The following is a 27,355-nucleotide window of genomic DNA, read 5'->3' on the forward strand; positions in this document are numbered from 1 at the left end:
TCTCACATGGGTTATCTTCCACCGCAGTCAAGTTATCAGGGACCTCAGTAGATTGGACATTAATACCGGTGTTATCAGTCTCAACTGCTGTGATAATGCCATTGGTGGTATTCATATCGACATTATTGGGATCCGGGGACGAAACCAATGGGAGATCTGGTAATGTACTTTTACCTAGCGATTTCCTACTATCGCTATTAATTCTAGTTACTACTTTCAGCAAATAGTTATCTGGTAGGGTAGATTGAATAGACATTTTTGGGGTAGTTCAGAAGTCACGGACAGCTGTTAAAACATATACAAAGTTACATCCACGAGTTACAACTTGCTCGTACTCACGAGTGAAGCCAAGGGGGGTGGCCCGTCCCGTCCCTGATCATCCCCGGACGGCCACAGACGGCCCCGCCCTTGTCCCGGGCTTCTCCCTGGCGCCTCCCGCGTGCGACTCGCGGGGCGAGAGGGATGTCAGCGTTATCTAGCGCCTCCGGGCGCTCCAAGCGCATCACAGGCGCGCCGCCCCTGAGGCTGCTGGGGGCTGTGGTTCGGCGGGCTGTCCAGCGCTCCTCCGCCGGTAATTGAAAATGCCGCCGTTCACCTCACGGCTCTGTCCCGCCCGTTGGCGTGCAAGGTGCGTTGTTGCGCCTTCTGGTGTTCCCCCCTGGGCTCCTGGGAGGTCAGTGTTATCTAGCGCCTCCGGGCGCTCCAAGCGCGTCACAGGCGTGCCGCCCCTGAGGCTGCTGGGGGCTGTGGTTGATCGGGCTGTCCTGCGCTCCTCCGCCGGTGATTGAAAATGCCGCCGTTCACCTCACGGCTCTGTCCCGCCCGTTGGTGCGCAAGGCGCGTTGTTGCACCTTCTGGTGTTCCCCCCTGGGCTCCTGGGAGGTCAGCGTTATCTAGCGTCTCCGGGCGCTCCAAGCGCGTCACAGGCACGCCGCCCCTGAGGCTGCTGGGGGCTGTGGTTTGGCGGGCTGTCCAGCGCTCCTCCGCCGGTGATTGAAAATGCCGCCGGTCACCTCACGGCTCTATCCCGCCCGTTGGCGTGCAAGGTGCGTTGTTGCGCCTTCTGGTGGTCCAACTCCATCAAAAGGAAGTTCGAAGACATTTTATGAGAAATTTCCATACTTCTCAGGGTTTAACAACAGTGATCCAGAAATGTTTTATTTTAAAATGTTAAATAAGACAGGAATGGAAACAATGTTGACAAATATTAAATTGATTTATTCTGAAAAATTTTATGACAAAATGTCTACATTTGGTTTTGAATTTTGGAAAAATAACATTGAAACAAAAACCATCTGGGGAACAAAAGACTGGCAGGTACAAGGTCTACAATCATTATTTAGAGCCTGCACGATCCCAGAACAAATAATATTCCTGAATGATACCATTCAACAAACTACTTGTCTTGGTTTAGCTAAGATAAAAGACTTAAATAAACCGTCTATCCCGAAGCCCATACCTGATAGTAATAGTACTGAGGATGTGGAAATAGACATATCCCATATTTTTCACCTAAACAGAACAAATCCTGATTGGAATAAATGGTTGATCTGGCCCACAGACACAAATAACTGTCAAGATCGATTCCTGAACAAAAAACAGGGGTTCAAAATGACCAGGCCAGGCCCAAGATACTTCTAGAGACAACATCCAGGGATAGTTACAACATACAGTGTAGGGAAATTATACCTTTAGTGGCTACGGAAATCCACACTGGCTGAAATTAAGCAACACTTGACTTTACTTAAAGAAGGTGCTGGCTTGCGAGATTTCATAATGGGACCTCGCAAACAGCGTCAAAAATGTTTCAAAGCGGCCGGTATATATGCTGCATACAACGAAGCTTGGAAAGTAATGCAAATTTAAACAGCAGAAAAAATACGAGAAATTGATCGTATAAATTTGGAAAAATCACTTTCTGTAGTGGACAATGGGTTAACGACTCTGTCCTCCAGAATATATTCACTGGACAGCATTGTATCATCTGCCTTTGATATAATAGAGCAAGACTTGCTAATGTTACAACATGGTCAGTCCCAATTGCGTTCTATTGCACAGCTTGGCTGGACGTTGCAAAACCTAGGTTCAGGCTATGTGCCATGGCGTCTAATCAATATAACGTCATTATTTTCTATCTTTAACCTTACTGATAAACAAATCAGTTTGGCACAAAAAGGAGCAGACTATACGATTCTGAGCATTGAAAAACTTGAGAGACTACCATTGACAATGTCAGAGAGACCTGTCATTGAATGGATAAGACATGGAACAATTACAATTCCGATAACAACTTGCCAGTTTAAATATTGCCAAGAATATATACCAGCAGGCCAGTATGAAAGGTTGGGTAAAGGATACATCAAGTCAATCTGGGATTTACCTTATACACACAAATGTTATAGTGAAGGGAAAAAGGAGGTATTCCTTAGTGGTAATAATTGTAAGAAATCACTAATCGGTACACTTCTGTGTCAAGGTATTAACTTGCAAGGAGCCTGCGAAGGGTCTTCAAATAACCTTTCATGTCACCTGCAAGGCACTCCTGCCACACAGATAGAACCATTTTTCAGACAGCTTTCCAACGGTAGCTACGTTTTAATAAATGACCACAGCTGTTGTGGAATGGTGCGAGGAGAATGCTATCTTGTAACTGTTACTTCCAGGGTTGTTTGCTGTATGCAAGTATTGTAGCCAAACAGCAATCCAGACATTGAGGCGGCAATATGGCCTTATGTGAATATCTCATCTATTCGAATTGATACTTTAAGCAGAATGAAGTCTATCCTTTTACAGACTACTGTGCCATTGACCTCGTTCAAAGAAACGTATGATCTACAAGCTGCAAGAACAGCAACAGAGATGCATATCCTTTTATCGACAAATTCCCCCGTGCATTTCGTAGAATTTTAAACATGTCTGATACCAGTGGCATCGCACATGTATTTAAGACAATTTTTTCGGGACTGTTAACACCATTTGCAACAGTTCTAGGCATCTTCCCGAATTTTGTCCATTCTGTCTTTGGCGGCCTACCTTTAATTTTGGGACTCGTGGCAAGAATTTTATTTTTGTTCCTTTTGCTCCGATATGGGAAGCCAAGCTACAGACAAGACTCCAGCAACGATGGAAGAAACGATCCTAGCAATACGCTACCGAGACTGCATCACTAAGGTCCTCAGATTGGCCTGGCTAAGAGATCTGAATACTACCTGGTTTCTTTCATTCAGACCAATCTGGCAAGATTGCATCTAACCTGTGCTTCGATGTCTGCTATGTGGAGAAGAATGCGTGTTGGACGTCTGTCTTAAACTACCATCAGTAGTAACAATGGATATCGATACTTTGCTTTGTCCAGTAACGACTCATGCAACGTGTTGTCCCCAGCGGCTACTTATTCTGATGACGGCATTCGTTGAGACTTCACCATTACGAATAGGTGGCGGTGAAGTACGAGAGGAAAGCAGCACCACACAGGTACAACCTTCTGTGAGCATTGCTGATCCAAACATCAATGATAGCAATCACGCTCCAAACTGCACAGTTACAGCATTTTCAAACTTGGTCGAACTTTCACCTGATGTTGTAGACAAATTTTTTGCAAGCCTGTCTGATATGATGTTCTCCCCTGAACAAAGAGAATAACTTTTCAAAACGACAAGCACACAGCGTTCCCTGAACTCTGCATTCGGCCTTCAGTTTTGTTAAACAAAGCTACTGAAAACATTTGGAACTATATTTTTTTTCCTTCCCCTGAAAGCGAAATTATTTTTCTTTCAGTTCAAAAATATTTACCCTTTTTCTGGCACATGGTACTCTGCTTAAAGTAGAACCATTCTTAGAGAACAAAGCTTCTATTTTTAGAGACATTAGAGACATATATTTTACCTCAGCCTCTAGCACATGTACAGTATAGTGTAAATATGTGATGAAATGGTCTCGACCTTCTTTTCTGTATACAGAGCCATTTCATGTGTAGTTTTCGCAATTCATTCAGCTGATATATATATGCATTTAACTGAATGATAACTCTGCTTGAAAAAACGTACAGTATCAATACTCATTTTCGTGTATAAACCACGCACCTTTTCAAAAACAATTTATGTATTTTGGGGTGGGTTGGAAAACACACATGCATTGTATTTTTTAGTAATGATGGACATTAATACGTGGAGTGAGTGTTGTATTTCTATCAGGACCATAATTCGATATTCCCGATTCATGCCCTTATGTGGTTATAACAAATAATATCCTTATAAAGGCATCAGAATCATATCCATATTTAGTAAAATCCCATGCAGTCCAAAACACGGAAAGGCTACTCCCATGGACTCCTCGAAAGCACAACGCATTCTTTAAACAAACCAAGCCTCCAGCAGCCCGGGAATTCCCCCAGCTTTTGTTTTGATTTGCACAAGAACTCCTGGAGTCCAGAAAGAACTGTTAGTTCTTAGTGACGTCTTATGTCCAACCTTACGTCAAACCCGGCACCTTTCAGGTATAAATATACCAACGTTGCCTTAAGCAAACACACGGTGGTGGGAGCAGAACGACGTTCTACTTGCCCGGGAGCCCAGCTGTTGCTCGAGCTGAAGAAAAACGCCCCTCCCTTTGACGCACTGAGAGAGACGCTGTCTTTTTCTCCAGCCGAGAAAATCCAGCTCCGGTGTTCCCAAGTCACCCTCGCGGGTTGCTGGGAGATCGAGTCCTGAGAAGCGAGATACAAGACCTCCTTCATTCTATAACCAAGGTACAGAGCTGATTAAAACCTTAGAGAGGATTCTTGATTCCGATTCTTGGCAAAAACCTAACTTAACTTAAAACTGCAACTTACTTACTCCTTCCCACGTATTAGGCTTAGGTCAGGTAAACCGGGGTAGGCGTATCTTAGAAGCATCAGTTGAGCTTGTTAGTCAATGTTTTTATGTATGTATATATTTTATCCAGTTTAAAGTATCATATGGCTAAGAAACCATATAAATGCTTTTATAGTATTATTTCATAGTACTACTTTTACTGTACGCACTTTACTTTATAATAAGTATTGCAATTGTGGCAATTCATTTCTCTTGCATTAGAAAGAAGACTGCTCAATAAAATAACGCCTTTTATTGAAAACGCCCGTCTCTATTTCTCTGCAAACTGGTGAAATTAAGCATGCACGATTGACTGAGTGAAATGGCTGTCTATTGTTTTCACACGACTCTAGAGATATACTCTTTATTCTGAGGGAGCAAAGTTGTCATGTTTATGCGGTTGTCAGAAACTAATCCCTTCTTGTCTAAATCAGGATGGTTAACCCTTTCCTGAACATTCGAGAAAGTTTCTAGTGACCTCTGAGCTAGCTGGCAAAACTAATTAAGTCTAACATAGTCAGTAGACACCTAGATGACCTCAGTCCTACATCTACACTGCTGTTTATGTTATTCCAATGCGCAGAGCCTATTGGGAATACAGGAACTACACTACAAGACCGTCACTACTATTCAACTGTTTTAATAGCATTCTACCTTTGTCAAAAAATATTTTTATATGTATTTTCCACTGTACTTTACACCACTTTTTGTGATAAAGATTCTAATTTTATCTGTTGTGAATGTTTCAAATTTCTAGTTTAGCTGATTGTTTGATTGAGGCCTAAAAAGGTGCACAAACATGGCACAAACAAATATAACACAATTAAATGGAACCAAAATGTCATCATACAATTAGCATCTAAATTGATCATTTTACTAATACATATTGTTAATAAACACATTTAAAAAAACAGCCTAAAATTGCTCTTTTCCTCTCACCTTTTCAGTATTTAAAGTTATTTCTGAATTATCTCTAGGGTGGACTAATCTTCCTCTATGTTATAATGTTTCTCTATACTCATTACAATTATTGTTTTTTTGGTTCAAGCAGGAACAGCACTAAAATAGAAGAACAAAAGGTAAACTGCTGTTCCACAGACACCAGACTCACCCATTATCAGAAGTGAAGAACACAAGAGTGTTGTTTTCCACTCCAAGTTGCTGGATAGTCGCCATTAATCCACCCACAGAGCCATCAAGTTCCATCAGGGCATCACCAAAGGGGCCGCGCAGAGACTGCCCGGTGTACTCCTTGCTGGCAAACTGCGGGTAGTGGGTGTGCTGGGAGGGAAAGAGATAAAAAAATAAGATTACCAGGTGTACCTTACACCAGTCAATAGGTCCAACTGATCAGATCAGCCATATTGATGCTTCACAAGACCCACATGAGACGCGTAGTAGAGGAAGAAAGGCTTCCGCTGCTGGACGGCGTCCATGATGAACTGCTTGGAGAAGGCGTTGTAGCGCGGCACCAGTGTGGGGAAGTCCACCGGCTGTTGGATAACCTTGTCGTTCTGGAAGACGGGCAGAAGGACTACATCCTGGTCACAGGTCCCAAAGCATTTGGTGTCTGGTGGGAAGCACGTGAGGTTCTGGCAGGGGCCCTTGGACAGAACACAGAGAGATGAGATTCAAGAAGATGCCAGAACGCACATTACACACGTGTACAGACTGAGATTGAAGCCAATGTGTAGGCTGTTTTCGGGCTGTTTGGGACCTGTTTCATGGTCTAAAAGGCCGTTTTTTTACCATTGATATAACAGAATCAGTCACGTTCAAAATGCATGCACAGACTGCATATGTGAGTTTCTGTTACTATCCTTGAGGGGACTTGGGTGATAACACAGTCACGCTGTGGGGACTTGAGTGCATTGTGGGACGTGAACCCAGGTCCCCACAAGGCAATGTCTTTTAAATGATAAAAAATGGCGTCAGGAACATATGTGTAATTTTTTACTACTTTTAAAACAATTGCCTTATGGGGACCTGTGATTCATCAAGTGTGTCTACATTTTTGCTTAGCTGCACCCCTGTAGACAGGAGGCGGTACTGCAGTCTTAAAAACACTGCATTTAAACACACTTTGCTTACCAGAAAACTACACAAGCAGCAGAAAGACATTTCAAAGGAAAATCTGCATAATCCTGTGTTTATCCAAATATTTTTCATGAAAATTAACCTTTTCCATATTTATTCAAAGAAAACTTTAATTTACATGAAGTTTTCCATTCTGACTTTTTGTGTCTGAATATTGTTAGTGATTTTATAAATATTGCTAAAAGCAAATTGGGACAGTTTCAAACCCCTGAATACTTCACTATTGCCGGCTTGATTCTTAACTGCGATTAAAGAATGATGATGCACTGCGCTGTGATACCATATAAACTCTTTTTAACCTTTTTGGCAAATTACTTAAAGGGATCAATGCTTATCCTTACATTGTAATGCTTGTACCAAGAATTCAGAGTATCTTTGATGCTTTCTCTTTGTTTCCATAAATTATTATGCATATGGACTATGTTGTTATAGATGATGGCTACATGTAAACAGTCTTTACAACAAACCCTTTAACATGCTGCTTTTATCACACAGGTACATTTGTGTGCCTTTACCATGCATGATCTGAGTGTGTATATATATATATATATGTGCTGCAGTGCCCCTGTGAACTTAGGTATGTAGGGAGTACCCGGCTGCCGGTTCACAGGAGAATACTGCAGCACTTGAGGGCAATCTCCAACAACGAACAAGCCTACCCTGTGGCACGCCATTTTCAGGAGGTGCATGGGAGTGATCCCAAACACCTTACCTATTTTGTTATAGACTGTGTGCCACCCCTCAAAAGAGGGGGAAATAGGGATGGGCTACTCAGGGTCCTTGAAACTCGGTACATTTTGGAACTTAATAGTCGTGCTCCTGGAGGTCTTAATGCCAGTGAGGACTTATACACCTGCTTATAGTTCCAATTAGAAAATGTTTTTGCATCTGTACCAGAGTTAGGATTAATTATACTGTCTAGTTATTGTATTACACTGTTCTGAGAATAATAATTATAAAATTCAAAGTCAACAGAATTGTTTTGCATTTCCGGTCGCAGTTGTGTATTAACATCTGTCAGTCTGAAGATACTCAAGTAGGGAGGGGCTCTTCCCTTTTTAAACATTTAGATATAATTTATCTGCACTCAAACACTTTAAATATTCTTTACTTGCACTTTTGCGATGATGGCTGCTCCTTGTTACATTAAGGGAATTTGATGCTTTGAATTATGTGTGTTTACATGTGATTCTGTTTACATATAGCACATGACACTTTATTGGAAATTCCCACTTGGGATATATTTTTTTAATGTTCTTTCAAAAAGGGTCTGTGAACACAGTTCTTTTATAAATTATGAAATTAACATCGGTTTTTATGATCTATATATTTATATATTTATATGTATATATTGATGAGGTTTTTTATACATGTTTATTTATTTGCGTATTTGCACATGTATGTATATACTTCAGTTTATTCACCCACTATGGGTTGTATTTAAGATGGAACTGGGCTATACAATATTGTTTTAGTCCTTTTGTTGTTTCCATGTACCCTTTTGAAGGAATGTTACGTTTTGAATGTGGTGGTTACAATTTAGTCCACCTTTTGTGTCAATGATTAGATGGATAAATTCCCATGTTACTTTGCGATCACATCATGTGATCAAGACAGTGGATACTGTCGAAACGCGTAATGGCGGGCATGCTGAGCGAGATTGAGCTTTAATAAAACGCACTTGTTTGGCACCATCTCTGGGTTCCTCTCTTCGTTTTTCCAGAACTGTGCAAGATTTGGCGGTCTTGGAGATTGGGACGAGTTTTTCTTGGATATATATATATATATATATATATATATATATATATATATATATATATATATATATATATATATATTCACTGAAAAAACCATAGGTTATAGACCATATATAGTTAGGGATTAGCATTTAAAAAACCTTATTTTACTCGCACAAAACCATTGAAATTCCATATATAGTTAGATGCACTAACTATATATCGCGGACCCGCAATCCACTGCTAATGATGTCACATATTACATCATTCATGACATGGTCAGTGACATCACTGATGACATCACTGATGACATCTCAAATGACATCACTGATGACATCACTGATGACAACACCCAGTGACTGTATGTTTCTGTAAAGTTAAAATATGTCTTACATATTGAAGAATGAGTGGATGTATAAGTGTCTGGATGAAGGATTTAGTAGGTGCATGACTGACTGTATGAGAGAATGATTAAATGTGTCTCACTGAGTGCATGGGTTAGTGATTAAAGTGTCTTAATTTGGCAATCATTATTTATGTTCTTCTGTAAACTGCTGCATGTTTAAATCAGTAGCTATATCATTAACTATATGGGTTATTGAATGGTTGCCCAAGTATTTGTATGGGAGACTGAGTATGTGTGTGGGTGGCTGGGAGGTGTATAACTCTGTGCATAGATGTGTGAGCAGTTGATTCCCTAGGTGTATGGGTTCAAAAGTGCATGTAGAAACAGCTGTATGGACAGTTGACTGTGTGCATGAGTATATTGGTGAGTGAATGGATATCTCAGTTCTACATGTTAAAGTAAGTACATATGTAAAACACACTCCATGTGAGAGTTGACATATATAAATAACTGAACATAAGAGCCAGTGAATGTGAAAGTGGCTGTATGAATCATTGTGAACTTGTATCAAGGATTGTATAAGAGAGTAAATATGTGTTAGTATATGTTTGAATAAGTAAGGTGTGTATAACTGTATAGTTGAGGAAATGCAGGTGGGATTGATTCTTTGCATGACTGACTAGGTGTGTGGGTAACTCCATGGATGTGTGACAGTCTGTGAGTGCCTGTTTACACTGAGTGTATCTAAGGTTATATTAGAGTCTGAAGATGTATTATCACATAAATGATATCATCAGTGATGTAATCAGTAATGTCAAATGAGATGTCAGTGATGTCATCAGTGATGTCATTTGAGATGTCATCAGTGATGTCATCAGTGATGTCATTTGAGATGTCATCAGTGATGTCATCAGTGATGTCACTGACCATGTCATGAATGATGTAATATGTGACATCATTAGCAGTGGATTGCGGGTCCGCGATATATAGTTAGTGCATCTAACTATATATGGAATTTCAATGGTTTTGTGCGAGTAAAATAAGGTTTTTTAAATGCTAATCCCTAACTATATATGGTCTATAACCTATGGTTTTTTCAGTGAATTTTCAAGGTTTTGTAAATGCAAATTCCTAACTATATATGGTCTATAACCTATGGTTTTTTCTGTGAATTTCATTGGTTTTTTAAAAGCTAATATCTATAGCTGTAAAATATATTCTTTATTAAGTGACGTATCACGTAGCCCGTGAGACGCCTCATGATGCATCGCATAACCGTGACGTATCGTCTCTGCAGCGCAAACCAAACCCAAAACGTAAGCGCGCCAGAACACGCTTAAAGATATATATATATTTTTTTAACCTTAATTAGACAAAATCCACACGTGCACATATCATAAACGTTCAAAAAACACAATATGTCGGACTCCCGTTACGCTGCCGGTTAGCTGCCCGGTTAACGTACCAGGAAGCACCTTTACCGCGAAAAATCACAATTTTTTTTTTCACCCCCCAGGGAACTTTAATAGCCCCCTCATCAATCCTAGGGGTTCAGGAGGGGTTTGCCTTACCCCTTTCATTCATTTACACCTTTTTTTTTTTCCACCTCTTGTCTCTCGATCCCACAGAGAGACAAGATGGCGGCCGCTCCAGACTGTTTACAATGATAACAGCCAATCAGCTTCTCCTCAGACTCCCGTTACACTGCCGGTTAGCTGCCCGGTTAGCTGCCCGGTTCGCGTACCAAGACGCGTCTCTACAGCGAAAAAAACAGAATTTTTTTTTTTTTTTGGGGCCCAGCGTGGCTCTATAATATCGCCTCATCAATCCTAGGGGGTCAGAAGGGGTCTACCTTGCCCCTTTCCTTCATTTCCCCCTTTGTTTTGGCCTCCTCTTGTCTCTCGATCCTACCGAGAGACAAGATGGCGGCCGCTCCGGACTGTTTACAATGTTGACAGCCAATCAGCTACTCGTCAGACTCCCGTTACACTGCCAGTTAGCTTCCCGGTTAGCTGCCCGGTTCGCGTACCAAGACGCGTCTCTACGGCGAAAAAATCGGATGTTTTTTTTTTTTTTTTTTTGGGCCCAGCGTGACTCTATAATATCCCCTCATCAATCCTAGGGGATCAGAAGGGGTCTACCTTGCCCCCTTTCCTTCATTTCCCCCTTTGTTTTGGCCTCCTCTTGTCTCTCGATCCTACCGAGAGACAAGATGGCGGCCGCGCCGGACTGTTTAGAATGTTGACAGACACCGGAGAGCCAATCAGCTTCGCTTCGCAAAGTTCCGATACGCGAAAAGTAAGCGGACCGGAGCGCAGCCCGGAGCGCTGTTACAGATATATATCTTGTTTTAAACGTTAATTTCTTAAAGACATCAATGCTTATCCTTACATTGTAATGCTTGTACCAAGAATTCAGAGTATCTTTGATGCTTTCTCTTTGTTTCCATAAATTATTATGCATATGGACTATGTTGTTATAGATGATGGCTACATGTAAACAGTCTTTACAACAAACCCTTTAACATGCTGCTTTTATCACACAGGTACATTTGTGTGCCTTTACCGTGCATGATCTGAGTGTGTATATATATATATATATGTGCTGCAGTGCCCCTGTGAACTTAGGTATGTAGGGAGTACCCGGCTGCCGGTTCACAGGAGAATACTGCAGCACTTGAGGGCAATCTCCAACAACGAACAAGCCTACCCTGTGGCACGCCATTTTCAGGAGGTGCATGGGAGTGATCCCAAACACCTTACCTATTTTGTTATAGACTGTGTGCCACCCCTCAAAAGAGGGGGAAATAGGGATGGGCTACTCAGGGTCCTTGAAACTCGGTACATTTTGGAACTTAATAGTCGTGCTCCTGGAGGTCTTAATGCCAGTGAGGACTTATACACCTGCTTATAGTTCCAATTAGAAAATGTTTTTGCATCTGTACCAGAGTTAGGATTAATTATACTGTCTAGTTATTGTATTACACTGTTCTGAGAATAATAATTATAAAATTCAAAGTCAACAGAATTGTTTTGCATTTCCGGTCGCAGCTGTGTATTAACATCTGTCAGTCTGAAGATACTCAAGTAGGGAGGGGCTCTTCGCTTTTTAAACATTTAGATATAATTTATCTGCACTCAAACACTTTAAATATTCTTTACTTGCACTTTTGCGATGATGGCTGCTCCTTGTTACATTAAGGGAATTTGATGCTTTGAATTATGTGTGTTTACATGTGATTCTGTTTACATATAGCACATGACACTTTATTGGAAATTCCCACTTGGGATATATTTTTTTAATGTTCTTTCAAAAAGGGTCTGTGAACACAGTTCTTTTATAAATTATGAAATTAACATCGGTTTTTATGATCTATATATTTATATATTTATATGTATATATTGATGAGGTTTTTTATACATGTTTATTTATTTGCGTATTTGCACATGTATGTATATACTTCAGTTTATTCACCCACTATGGGTTGTATTTAAGATGGAACTGGGCTATACAATATTGTTTTAGTCCTTTTGTTGTTTCCATGTACCCTTTTGAAGGACTGTTACGTTTTGAATGTGGTGGTTACAATTTAGTCCACCTTTTGTGTCAATGATTAGATGGATAAATTCCCATGTTACTTTGCGATCACATCATGTGATCAAGACAGTGGATACTGTCGAAACGCGTAATGGCGGGCATGCTGAGCGAGATTGAGCTTTAATAAAACGCACTTGTTTGGCACCATCTCTGGGTTCCTCTCTTCGTTTTTCCAGAACTGTGCAAGATTTGGCGGTCTTGGAGATTGGGACGAGTTTTTCTTGGATATATATATATATATATATATATATATATATATATTCACTGAAAAAACCATAGGTTATAGACCATATATAGTTAGGGATTAGCATTTAAAAAACCTTATTTTACTCGCACAAAACCATTGAAATTCCATATATAGTTAGATGCACTAACTATATATCGCGGACCCGCAATCCACTGCTAATGATGTCACATATTACATCATTCATGACATGGTCAGTGACTCTATAATATCCCCTCATCAATCCTAGGGGATCAGAAGGGGTCTACCTTGCCCCCTTTCCTTCATTTCCCCCTTTGTTTTGGCCTCCTCTTGTCTCTCGATCCTACCGAGAGACAAGATGGCGGCCGCGCCGGACTGTTTAGAATGTTGACAGACACCGGAGAGCCAATCAGCTTCGCTTCGCAAAGTTCCGATACGCGAAAAGTAAGCGGACCGGAGCGCAGCCCGGAGCGCTGTTACAGATATATATCTTGTTTTAAACGTTAATTTCTCAAAATTCACTGAAGCACATATATTGAGACCTAGCAAAGGCACATCGGGCTAACAGTCCCTACAATTTTGCCAAGTTTCGTGGAAATCCATTCAGCCGTTCGGGCTAAAAGTGAGTCCAACCGCCCTATGGAAATTAACATGGGAAAAACGTGTTTTGGGACCCCCCTTTTTTCTCGGCCCCCCCTTGACGAACCCCCCCCAAATTTCCAGGAGCTGCTCAGAAACAAAATGTGCCATTTTCCTGAAAATTTCAGCCAATTCCGTCCACAAACGCCAAAGTTATTAGACATAGAATTTTCAGAAATCCCATAGGGAAAAAATCCTAACTATATATACCTACTGGCTATCGCCAGTAGGTAATATATATATATATATATATATATATATATATATATATATATATATATTACCTACTGGCGATAGCCAGTAGGTATATATAGTTAGGATTTTTTCCTATATATATATATATATATATATATATATATATATATATATATATATATATATATATATTTATTGATATGGAATTACCTACCTTAAATATACATACTGAGGTTACGACCCCTGCGTGGTAAAGGCATGTGTGATAAAGACCCCACGCCAAGACGCCTACGGGTATATGCAGCGCTTTACAAATATTAAAAATAAATAAATAAACAGGCATGTATTGTAACATCTACAACCCGGCTAGATGCATTTCACACACCTTGCCATTAGCAGCTTGACATTGGGTCGAAATGTGTACTGGAAGGCTCCATCGTATCTAAATCTCACACAAGACACCACTAGCCTGCCTTACCCTTACAACGCTTAGAATCACATGGAAACAAAACAGCCAATTACCTCATTGGCCTGTGATTCTAAAAATGTGGTCCTGCACTACTTTTACTGTGTATCCAATAGAGTACAGTGGAATGGTACAAATGTTTATATATCACAGCCTCAAGTTTAGTTTATTTAGGTCACAGAGTTGCAACCACAGTCCTGTGTTTCTAAGCTGTGATATCTTCAGCTATGCACTAACTTCTAGTTATCAAGTTATTGCATGTGCACTTAGGCAGCCCAATTTAATTCAGAAGCGATGAACTGCTCCCTTTAACATGATATGCCATTATTATTATTATTAGGGTTTTGTAGAGCGCGTAGTAACCCGGAGGCATCCCAGTGCTGGGATCCAAACCAATCATGAGGGTAGAGTACCGGGAAAAGAAAGGGGGGCGGGGGGATAAGGATCAGGGAAAGAGGTGCGTTTTGAGTAGTTTCCTAAACAGGAGGTAGTCCGATTCCAACCTTAGTTTGCGGGGGAGAGAGTTCCATAGGATGGCTGTGTTCACGGAGAAGTGCTGTCCGCCTGTGCGCACCCTTTTCACTCTGGGAACTGTGATGAGGTATTCGTGATCAGAGCGGAGGGACCGTGTGGCCTTGTAGGGCCTGATAAGGTTTTTGAGGATGGGGATGGGGGGGGCCATCTGGCCTCTTTAAGCATTTAACCTGAGTAAGAAGAGCTTTAGACAGTCCATTGATCTGTGATTATCCATTTTGATTTTACTAGCTTAAACATTTGGCTCTGCAACATTCCTTCTTATGTACTGCATACGGGTATCTATGCCTGGTGCCATATGTGTACTCGCTCAGTACATATTTGTAGCTCTAAAATAGTTACAGTGAGCTGATCAGTCAACAATCCTAACTCATCAGATGGAAGATGCTAGGGCTGTTTTGTATTTCCATTGACCCACAGAGAACTTTTCCGGCTGAAACATGACCGTCTTGACTGATGCCAAGGATAAGTAATTCTTCCTACTGTTTTTAACCATATCCCTACTGTCCTCACTTTATATTAAAAATTATTTTCGGCATAGTAGATAATTTTAATCTCAGTTTCTGATACACAAATCACACTGATGTGACTCACCAGACACTCTCTCTCAAGTTGGAGGCCTCAATCACCTGGAGAAGGGGAGTACCCAGGTGTAGAACCCAATGATGATGTCACTCGCAACAATTGCCCAAGTGGAGACAATATATGCCGCAGATGGAAAATAGGGTTTGAGGGCTTCCTGAACAACAACTGTGAGACTCTAGAATAACAATTGTGGTGGTCCAATCTACTCATGATTATATATATCTACATGGGGAGCTGAGTGGACCTACAGTAGCTCCTTTCTCCTTCCTTTGATTATTGAGTTATCACTATAATCAAACACCATCTCAATGGGGAATTGAACATTCCTGTAATTTATGTGTGGTCTTGAACAACCTGAGACTCATATTCTTTCTGTTTGGACACTTGAACATTGTGTTCTTACATTATTTGAGGTGGGACTTGAACTCAATTTCTTCACACCCTTTCTTGATGGAAATTGAAAAATCAAGTTAACTACACATTATCCTCTGTGGGTGTTTGACAATCACTATAATCACATTCTATGTGGGGACTTGAACGTCACTGTAACTGTACACTATTTCTGTGGGGACTTGAGCATAACTGTAGCCACATACTATCTTTATGGGTCTTGAACATTCCTATATTTACACATAATTTATCTGTGGACTTGAAAATCCTTAGCCTCAGATTTCAACTGTTTTGAGACTTGAACATTGTGTATTAACACTCATTCAGGCAGTATTTGAACAAGATGGTCTTAGCACACTATTTGTGTGTGGAGATTAATATTGTCTTTGCACATTATTTCAGTCAAAATGTGCACACGTTTTTTGTTACACATTATCTTTAAAGGGGCTTAAAATTCACAATAATCATATATTATCTCAGTGGATACTTGAGAATTACTGTAATCACACACAGTCTTTGTGGGGACTTGAACAGCAATATAATCACACACTGTTTCTCTGGGGACATGAACATCACTAACTGGACACTATGGGTCCGATTCACAGAACTAACTTAAGACAAAATCCTAAACTTACTTCTTTTGGTATTCAGAGAAGTTAGGATTTTGTCTTAAGTTTGTCTTAAAACAGACTTAAGACAGACTTAAGTTAAGATTTTGTCTTAAGTCTGTCTTTAGTTTGTCTTAAGACAAACTTAAGACAAAATCCTTACTTCTGTGAACACCAAAAGTAGTACGTTAGGATTTTGTCTTAAGTTAGTTCTGTGAATCGGCCCCTATATTTGTGGGGACTTGAGATAAGTATGAACTCACATAGGCTAAGGACCCAGATTTACCATGTCTTTGCTTTGTCCTTATATCTGTGGGGACTTGAACATAAAATAATAACACACTATCTCTGCGAGGACTTGAACATCACTATAATCACACACTGCCCCTGCGAGGACTTGAACATCACTATAATCACACACTATCTCTGCGAGGACTTGAACATCCCTATAATCACACACTATCTCTGCAAGGACTTGAACATCACTATATTCACACACTGCCACTGTGGGGACTTCAGATAACTATGAACTTACATAAGCTATGGACCCAGATTTACTATGCCTTTGCTTTGTCCCTATATCTGTGGAGACTTGAACATCAAATAACCACATGAATCACCATTTATGAGAGGACTTGAACATCACTATAATCACAGACTATCCCTGCGAGGACTTGAACATCACTATAATCACACACTATCTCTGCGGGGACTTGAACATCACTATAATCACACACTATCTCTGAGGGGACTTCAACATCAGTATAATAACACACTATCTCTGCGAGGACTTGAACATCACTATAATCACACACTATCTCTGTGAGGACTTGAACATCACTATAATCACACACTATCTTTGCGAGGACTTGAACATCACTATAATCACACGCTATCTCTGCGAGGACTTGAACATCCCTATAATCACACACTATCTCTGTGGGACTTGAACCTCCCTATAATCACACACTATCTCTGTGGGGACTTGAACATCACTATAATCACACACTATCTCTACGAGGACTTGAACATCACTATAATCACACACTATCTCTGTGGGTTCTTCAACATCAGTATAATCACACACTATCTCTGCGAGGACTTGAACATCATTATAATCACACACAATCTCTGTGAGGACTTGAACATCACTATAATCACACATTATCTCTGTGAGGACTTGACCATCACTATAATCACACACTATCTCAGCGAGGACTTGAACATCACAATAATCACACACTATCTCTGCGAGGACTTGAACATCACTATTATCACACACTATCTCTGTGGGGACTTACGTATCATTATCTTCACACTCTACATCTGCGGGTAATTTCATCAAGGCTGGAAACAACATCACACACCATACATATGCAGTGATCACAATCACCTCTTGGGATCATCACTCACCAACCCTGTTCAGGAATTAACATTAAGTGCCATTCCATGGAAGATGTTATCTAACAGCGAGATTGACAAAATATAAGTAACTATATAAACTCTGCGTTCCAGTTGATCACATGATTGGATACCAGCTCTATGACTTGAACCTCCCTATAATCACACACTATCTCTGCGAGGACTTGAACATCACTATAATCACACACTATCTCTGCGAGGACTTGACCATCACTATAATCACACATTATCTCTGTGAGGACTTGACCATCACTATAATCACACACTATCTCAGCGAGGACTTGAACATCCCTATAATCACACACTATCTCTGTGGGGACTTGAACATCACTATAATCACACACTATCTCTGTGGGGACTTGAACATCACTATAATCACACACTATCTCTGCGAGGACTTGAACATCATTATAATCACACACTATCTCTGCGAGGACTTGAACATCATTATAATCACACATTATCTCTGTGAGGACTTGACCATCATTATAATCACACACTATCTCTGCGAGGACTTGAACATCATTATAATCACACACTATCTCTGCGAGGACTTGAACATCATTATAATCACACACTGCCACTATGGGGACTTCAGATAACTATGAACTTACATAAGCTATGGACCCAGATTTACTATGCCTTTGCTTCGTCCTTATATCTGTGTGGACTTGAACATCAAATAACCACATGAATCACCATTTCTGAGAGGACTTGAACATCACTATAATCACACACTATCTCTGCGGGGACTTGAACATCACTATAATCACACACTATCTCTGCGGGGACTTGAACACCACTATAATCACACACTATCTCTGCGGGGACTTGAACATCACTATAATCACACACTATCTCTGCAGGGACTTGAACACCACTATAATCACACACTATCTCTACGAGGGCTTGAACATCACTATAATCACACACTATCTCTATGAGGACTTGAACATCACTATAATCACACACTATCTCTGTGGGGTCTTCAACATCAGTATACTCACACACTATCTCTGCGAGGACTTGAACATCAGTATAATCACACACTATCTCTGTGGGGTCTTCAACATCAGTATAATCACACACTATCTCTGTGGGGTCTTCAACATCAGTATAATCACACACTATCTCTGTGGGGTCTTCAACATCAGTATAATCACACACTATCTCTGTGGGGACTTAAGTATCATTATCTTCACACTCTACATCTGCGGGTAATTTCATCAAGGCTGGAAACATTATCACACACCATACATATGCAGTGATCACAATCACCTCTTGGGATCATCACTCACCAACACTGTTCCGGCATTAACATTACGTGCCATTCCATGGAAGATGTTATCTAACAGCGAGATTGACAAAATATAAGTAACTATATAAACTCTGCGTTCCAGTTGATCACATGATTGGATACCATCTCTATGTATTGTTATTGCCTATAATTTTTAGCACTGAGAAATGGGTGACAAGCAGTTTAAATTATCTTTCTGTACCCATGATATATGGTGTTTTCTGACACATTAAGAGCATTATCCATCTTTTCGTACCCCTAGGATATGTGCGGCACTTCATATAAAAACTGATTATCATATTTCTGTATATTACTGATAAAATAAACATTTAACCATGTGCCTTTGACTGTATTCGATCACTAATGACAATTATGGTGTAGGACCTCACAAGGATGGTAGTACTTATTCAAACCCCCATTAGTATGGTTCTGTGGGCGCGTTTAAAGATCAATATATTTGATTGTTGGAACAAGACACGGATATCCTCGAAGAACATGTAGAACCAATGAAGGAGGGGTGAGCGTAGCAGGAAGTGGGTACTAAAATTCTGCCTTTCACCTCAGCCAACCAAAACTGAAGGTGGGCACGCCGAGATATGATCTGTTACAACAAGAGAAATGTTGAGACTTTTATCTGCCTGTCAGCATCTGATGCTCATGTCATGGACTAGCCCTGCACTCAACATGCCTCAAAGGTCACTTATACTATAAGGTTTTACTGGTTCATTCCCATGTTCAGTAGCAAAGCAAAGGAGTTGGTGTGTGATCAGTGATTAAACTCCAAGGATCAGACACCAGCTGATGGGGTCTCCACATAGCTCTGTTATTACCTAATGTCACTTCTTATTTTGAGCCGAAAGTTGCCAGTCACGGAGAACGGGCACAAATTCTTGGGGAACTTCAGACATTTCCTAAGAGCAAAGGAAGGAAAAACACACAAAAGAGCAGGACAAAGGAAAAGAGAAATGGAAAAACCATCACAAAGCAAGAAAGTAAGAACCAGCAAGAGTATATTTTAGATGCAAGTGGCATGAGGTGGATTTGAGTCTATGCAGCATTGGTTTTGGCGCATGGTATTTAAGAGCCGGGATCTGAGCAGTGCTTTAGGCACTGGCATCCGCTCTTTTAGGATTAGGCACTGGCCAACTCCTGTCTGTAGAACATGAAGTAAACCAGCCAATAGGATCTGCACAGAGCACTGTTCACACCCAACACCTGTCTGTAGAACATGAAGTGAGCCAGCCAATGGAGTCTGCACAAAGCACTGTTACCATCCAAATATGTCAGTAGAGCACAAAGTAAACCAGCCAATGGGGTCTGCATAGAACACTGACGGAACCTCCTGAGGCACAGCCGGGAGCAGACTGAATTTAGCGCAACTCTTGTTTTTAAAATTGTAATTTGGTGTTTTTAAACTGCACTCACCTTCCTTTCCTGACACACGAGTACAGTGTTCAGGCACCTCTCACATAGCGAAACGAGCGCTAAAAAAGGGCGAAATCGCCGACCCACTTCTCCCGCCATTGTCCTCGTTGGGACTGGGACACGGCCACTTTGAGGCCACGCCCCCTGCAAGTCCTACAAAAGCGCGCTGATCACTAGCGCTGCAGATTACTCACAGAACCTCCTGAGGCACAGCCGGGAGCAGACTGAATTTAGCACAACTCTTGTTTTTAAAATTGTAATTTGGTGTTTTTAAACTGCACTCACCTTCCTTTCCTGACACACGAGTACAATGTGCAGGCACCTCTCACATAGCGAAACGAGCGCTATAAAAGGCCGAAATCGCCGACCCACTTCTCCCGCCATTGTCCTCGTTGGGACAGGGACACGCCCACTTTGAGGCCACGCCCCCTGTAACCGCCCCCTCACTATATACATGTGTATTTACCGGAAGCACAGCGGACGAGCGCAGCGGGCGCGACGAAAGCGCGCCGAAGGCGCGCTTAAGGCAAGCTCGTCTGCGCTCGTCTGCAATCATGACGCGACCGGGGCCGGTTCCCCTGCCCAACTCACCAGCACTACCCCCACAATCTATCCTCGCACCATGTTGCTCTCCTTGAGACCCCCTCCCTGCCCAACCTGTCTCAGGTCTATCCCTGGCGCCCTGAGCCACGTCTACGTATGTAAAACCTGCCAGTTCTCCTTACCTTCTCTGGACTCTACACTTAGTCCTGCCCACGCTCGGAGATCTGTCTCCACTCATGGTGCCCGCCCTTCTTTCACCCTCAGAGATGCACTCATTAACTGCAGGTCTCTGAACAAACATGCTATCGACATCTGGCAGTCCCTACGGGACAATAACTGGGATCTGCTTTTTCTAACCGAAACCTGCTTAAATGAGACCACGAACGCCATCATTACCCTTGCCTTACCGGATGGCTACAGTATCGCTTGCGCCAATAGACCAAACGGTAAACAGGGGGGTGGCGTTGCCTTAATCCATAAATCCAAATGGACGGCTTCCTTCCCTCCATATGACCCTATCGACTGCATAGAGGGCCTGCCTTTTAGTATTCAAATTTCCCCTTCCACTTCCTGCTCTGGAATACTTATTTACCGCCCTCCCCATTCCAACCTCTCTTACCTGCCGGCTTTGACGGATTACATCATCCAGCTTAGCACTCGCTATGCCAACTTTACTGCTTTAGGAGATTTCAACCTTCATGTAAACGATGAATCATGCCCGCACAGCAATAATTTCATTTCTACGCCGGCGACCTGCAATTTAGAGCAAAAAATAGCTTCTCCCACACACAAAGCGGGACATACCCTAGACCTGATTTGTTCCAACCTACCTAGTATTCTGGCAGCCTCTCCCATCCTGGTTATCTGGGCAGATCACTTTCTCATCCCTTTTGAGATCGGTATCTTCCGTTCTATTAGACCCACTATCGCCCCCAAAGCATTAGGCAGAAACTGGAGTCGCATCACCCTCGAAACGCTCCAGGAATACCAAAATAATTTTCAACCTTCCCCGTCATCTGATCCTGATAGTGGTATTGACCATTTCGATGCCTGGATTGGCCAAGGCCCCTCTCAAACCCATCAAAACCTACAGGGCCACAACATCAGCACCCTGGTACTCCGATGAGCTTCGCCAGAAAAAGGCCTCTTGCAAATCTCTTGAACGTTCCTGGAGGCAGAACTACTCCCTCGACAGTAAAATCACCTATAAGACAGTCCTCAAAGAATACCGCAGAATGATTGAGGACCATAAAAGGGACTTCCCGTCTTCTAGAATTAAACATGCCAGTAATGGCGCCAGGGAGATTTTCAACATAGTCAGATCCTTCACGGATCCCAGCGCACTGACTCGAGCTCAACTTGCCTCTCAGTCTCTGTGCGATAAACTTTCACAATTCTTTGAGGATAAAATTAAGGCTATTTACTCCTCCTTTCCCATCACCACCAGTGAAGGGTCGGTAGAGGAATCTACTACTTACCCGCCTCAGTCACCCACATTGTTAGAATTCGTAGACATCTCTGAGGCCGACACAATGGTAGAATTACTCAACTATAAATCAGGCTCCCCTAAGGACCCTTTGCCAGCCAAACAATATAAAAAACTGGCACCCCTGCTTAACCCATACCTCAACCAAATCTGGAACGAATCCTTGAGAACGGGTAGTTTTCCTGCTAAATGGAAGCATGCTTCCCTGGTCCCCATCCTTAAGAAACCTGATCTTGACCCGGATAACCCCAGTAACTACAGGCCTATCTCTCTCCTGCCTGCCCCAGCTAAGATCCTGGAAAAACTGGTGCACTCCCAGCTTGCCAATTACATCGAAACCCATGGGCTCCTGCATGACTCTCAGCACGGCTTTCGGTCGGGCCACAGCACGGAGTCGGCCCTTGTCGAAATGGCTGACTCGGTGAGATGGACGCTGGACCGAGGGTCGAGGGCGGTGTTAGTGCTGCTGGATCTTTCAGCAGCATTCAACACCGTCTCTCATAAGATCTTGCTGAGAAGGCTGGGAGACCTGGGTATTGGCGGAACTGTGTTGAGATGGCTCTCTTCTTACCTGGGTGACCGTACTCAGCAGGTATACACCCCTCCCTACGCCTCTACCGCTAGACCACTTGAATGGGGAGTTCCACAGGGCTCATCCCTGAGCCCGCTCTTGTTCAATGTCTACTTTACCCCCTTGGCTAAACTGATTGCGCAAACTGGGATTAAATCCACCTCCTACGCCGACGACATTCAGTTACTCTTTACCTTTGATACCCCCACTGCTTCTGCTTTCGACCCACTGAAATCCTGTCTAAGAGACATCTCCAGCTGGATGGACTCCAACTCCCTCCGACTTAATGTCACCGCCGCATTGCTGCACTATAATTGTGCCCCTCATCGCTATTTTAGCGGGCCGGTCCCTCGCGCTAGGATTTTGGCGGGCGCCATCTTGGGTGGGTGCTAGGGAGCTCTAACATTCGGCGCGCTCTAGCAGTCAGGTGGACTGGCTAGAGGCAGCGCGTGGCTCTCCAGTATAAAGGGGCAGAGGTAAGAGCAAGCTCGGTCCATGCTGCACTGCGCTTGCATTTATCGCGCTACTGTATTTTAAAAATACCTTTTTTGTCTTTTAGTTGTTTGGTTCAACTCTGCTTATCCCCTGTTTTTAAAAATTGTCACCGCCGCATTGCTGCACTATAATTGTGCCCCTCACCGCTATTTTAGCGGGCCGGTCCCTCGCGCTAGGATTTTGGCGGGCGCCATCTTGGGTGGGTGCTAGGGAGCTCTAACATTCGGCGCGCTCTAGCAGTCAGGTGGACTGGCTAGAGCCCTACATTAATCAGAGGAAATGACGTGCAGCGTGTGCGCGCAGCGTGTAAGCCGTCGCTACGCCGGAGTCACGCCAGAGTCCAGCCCGTCTGCGCCCGTCCGCGCTGAGGACGGGCTGGACGGGGGGACCTATAGGTCGACCACTGTGGGCCATGGAATATTGAAATATTCCTTATGGGATATGCTACGCCTTCGACCCAAAACTGCTCCATGCTTTCACAGCCTCACTCCAGATGACCTCATCGTGTCTAAGGGATGTGGGTGCTGTTTGACAGACTCGGTCGATATGATTCCTGCTTTGTCCGTCACTCCTCGGAAGTCCTGCTCACCGGTCTCTCCTAGTGATCTGGGTCTAGAATGCTTGCTCCTTAACGCGCGCTCACTTATTAAAAATAATATTATTTTTAAGGAGCTGATTTTGGAGAAGAATCCGATCTGGGCTTTTATTACAGAAACGTGGGCTAAGGACTCCTCTGGTCCAGACCTTACTGAAGCAGTCCCTGATGGGTACTGTCTGACCCGGCAGGATAGAGTCGGCCGGGTCGGTGGCGGCCTGGCCATCCTGCATAGGGACAACTTTCAATGTCATACCACGCTTTTATCTGACCCCAAGGATGCTACTCAGGTGGTCTATTTCTCATTACATGATTCCCATATCTCCCCATTTAACGGGATTTTGGTCTATCGTCCGCCCGGTCCCAGAGCGAACTTTAGTCTAAAATTGCTTCAGCTCCTGGAGCCCTACTTTGGTCGGGAGAATCTGACTATTCTGGGTGATTTTAATTTCCATTTGGAATTATTGGAATCACATGACACCTCCGTGTTGCTGGAAGCCCTGACAGCATGTGGATTTACTCAACTGGTGAAAGGACCCACCCATCGAGCTGGTCATACGCTCGATGGCATTTTCTCTAATGACCAGAGACTCTCAGTTACGGTTCCTTTCTCCCTCTCCTGGTCAGACCACTTGGCTGTGCCTTTCAAAGTGGCCTTCCCTAGTCAGGAAGTGTCAGGAAAGTCCCGAGTACCTTTGAAGTACGCAGGAACTTTAAAAATATTGGTGAACACTCTTTTGACCCTTGGACTTCAAGACTGTCTTCCATTCGGGAGATGGATCCCTCCTCAGCGGTGCCGCATTACGATAACATTCTGAAAGAGGCTTTGGACGAACTGGCGCCAGCTCGGTCCTGCTATTCAGCAAGGAAAAGACCATCTGCCCCTTGGTTCTCTGAACAACTCAGACTCCTTAGGCAGGAAGTAAGGAGACAGGAGCGTCGATGGCATGCCAGTTGGGATCTCAAAGACAGGGAAGCTCACAAAACCCTGCTCAAGAGATATAAATCGGAAGTTATCAGGACCAAGCAAGACCACTTTGTGGCCCTGACATCCTCTCTTTCATCTCCCAAAGAGCTCTTTAGGATCGTGGACTCCCTTACATCTCTTCAGGTCCCCGATCCAGTTGTTCCATCTCAGGAGCTCTGTAATGACATCGCTCGGTTCTTCCAGTCCAAAATAGCGGACATTTACACTGCTTTGGAGTCTCAGAGGCTTTCTACGGCGGAGCCACCAGTTACTGCAGCCCCGGAGGTTCCATCGGCAGAGCCTCCCTTGGCCGGCTATCTGGAATCCTTCCCTCCGCTTTCCCTACAAGACCTCGACAAGCGGCTTGATAAAACCAAGTCAGGGTCTCCACTAGATGCTTGCCCTCTTAAGATCTTGAAGCAGTGCAGGGGATCTCTTCTACCCCCTTTACTTGAGATCATGAATGGGGCCATGAGGGAGGGTGTCTTCCCACAGCAGTGGAAAAATGCTGTGGCCAAGCCCCTTCTTAAGAAACCCTCCCTTGATCCTGGGGTCCTAAAAAACTTTCGCCCCATCTCACTGCTTCCGGCCCCTGCAAAGATGCTCGAATCCCATCTTAACGAGCATCTAGCTGCCTTTGTGGAGAATTCAGGCTGTCTTGACCCTTCCCAGCATGGTTTCAGGAGGGAACATAGCACCGAGTCCGCCCTCACCCTGGTTCTCGATTCCATCTGTATGAATGTGGATGAGGGCCGGACATCCCTCCTGATCCTTCTGGATCTCACAGCTGCCTTCGATACCCTATCTCCCCAGGTCTTAACATCTCGACTGGGTGAGATTGGGGTCCGGGGGGCAGCCCTGGGTCTGCTCTTTTCCTTTCTCGACCATAGGGAGCAGAGGGTAATGTTGGGAAAATTTCTATCTCCATCCCTGTCTGTGCAATGTGGGGTCCCTCAAGGGTCGGCGCTTAGTCCCACCCTTTTTAACATCTATGTGACCCCCCTTGCCAGACTTATCAGATCTTTTGGGATGGAGGTAGTCTCCTACGCGGACGACACGCAGATCCTCGTGTCTCTCTCCCAGTCAACTGAGCTGACCGCCTCCAGATTTAGATCCTGTATGGAGGCCGTCGGCCAGTGGATGATATACAACTCACTCAAATTGAATGGGGAGAAGACCGAGTTGATGGTGTTCGGCGGAAGGGAAGATATCTGGTCCACGGAGTGGTGGCCTGACTCGCTTGGTCTGTGCCCCAAACCTACTTCTTTAGCTAAAAATCTTGGGGTAATGATTGACCCTACTCTGGACATGCGCCAGCAAGTCAACAGGACGGTATCGACCTGCTGGGGCATAATTCATGTTCTCAGGAAAATAAGGAACTACCTTTCCCAGCCGGCAAGAAGACAACTTGCTGTCGCCCTTCTGGGATCGCGTCTGGACTACTGCAATGCGCTGTATGCTGGACTGAATAAGAGTCAGATGCAGCGCTTGCAGGTAGTCCAGAATGCGGCAGCTAGATTTGTCCTCGATCTTCCCCGTCGCACTTCGGCCACGCTGGCCAGGAAGCAGCTGCATTGGCTTCCGATCAAGGAGCGGATTGTTCTCAAGTCCATGTGTATGGTCTATAAAGCCTTGGCCAAAAGCAGCCCCACAGGGATCAGAGCCATCCTGACATACTACAACCCTGGCAGGAGCCTCCGCTCCTCCAATCACTCTTTTCTCCACATCCCACGTATTCGGAAAGCCAGATGGGGTGGTAAGGCTTTCTCCCTCCTGGCCCCTAAATGGTGGAATGATCTTCCACTAGAACTTAGGTCCCTCCCTTCCCTCCAAACCTTCAGAGCAGCCCTTAAAACACGCCTCTTTATCCAAGCATACATGTAAGTGCATGACTGCCCGCTTTCTGATCTTTTTTGTTAGGCGCCTTGACACCTTCGGGTTTTAGTTTGCGCGGTACAAGATGCAAAATAAATAGATAAATAAATGATGCTGGAAAGACAGAGATTCTGTTCTTTAATTCATCATCCCCTCTTGATTCTAATTTATGGTGGCCAGATGATCTAAGCCATGCCCCCACGCCTAAAGACTCGGTGAGAAATCTGGGAGTGCGCTGGGATAATCATCTCAGTTTTAATGCCCAGGTTCAAACAGTAGCAGCATCCTGTTTTGCTAAGATCAAGACAATCAAACGGCTCATCAACTACCTGCCGATGGACTGCCGTAAGACTGTGGTACAAGCTCTGATAATATCTCATCTTGATTACGCCAACACACTATACCTCGTCATCACAGCAGGCCTATGT

At 43.3% G+C, this 27,355-nt stretch overlaps 1 protein-coding gene across 1 annotated transcript in view; it reads right to left on the minus strand.

The window, feature by feature from the left end:
- The window catches only part of LOC147736687 (arylsulfatase A-like), a 113,230-nt gene that overhangs the window by 53,750 nt on the left and 32,125 nt on the right, over positions 1–27,355 (minus strand). Inside the window, exons 3-4 of the mRNA XM_086953426.1 lie at positions 6,239–6,457; positions 5,965–6,134 (exon numbers count right to left, since the gene is read on the minus strand). Of these exons, the coding sequence (XP_086809552.1) occupies positions 5,965–6,134; positions 6,239–6,457 (389 nt within the window). The remainder of the gene's footprint in view (positions 1–5,964; positions 6,135–6,238; positions 6,458–27,355) is intronic.

Source organism: Lissotriton vulgaris, chromosome 1_2 (assembly GCF_964263255.1).
Source record: "Lissotriton vulgaris chromosome 1_2, aLisVul1.2, whole genome shotgun sequence".
In the NCBI taxonomy this organism is placed as follows: domain Eukaryota; kingdom Metazoa; phylum Chordata; class Amphibia; order Caudata; family Salamandridae; genus Lissotriton; species Lissotriton vulgaris.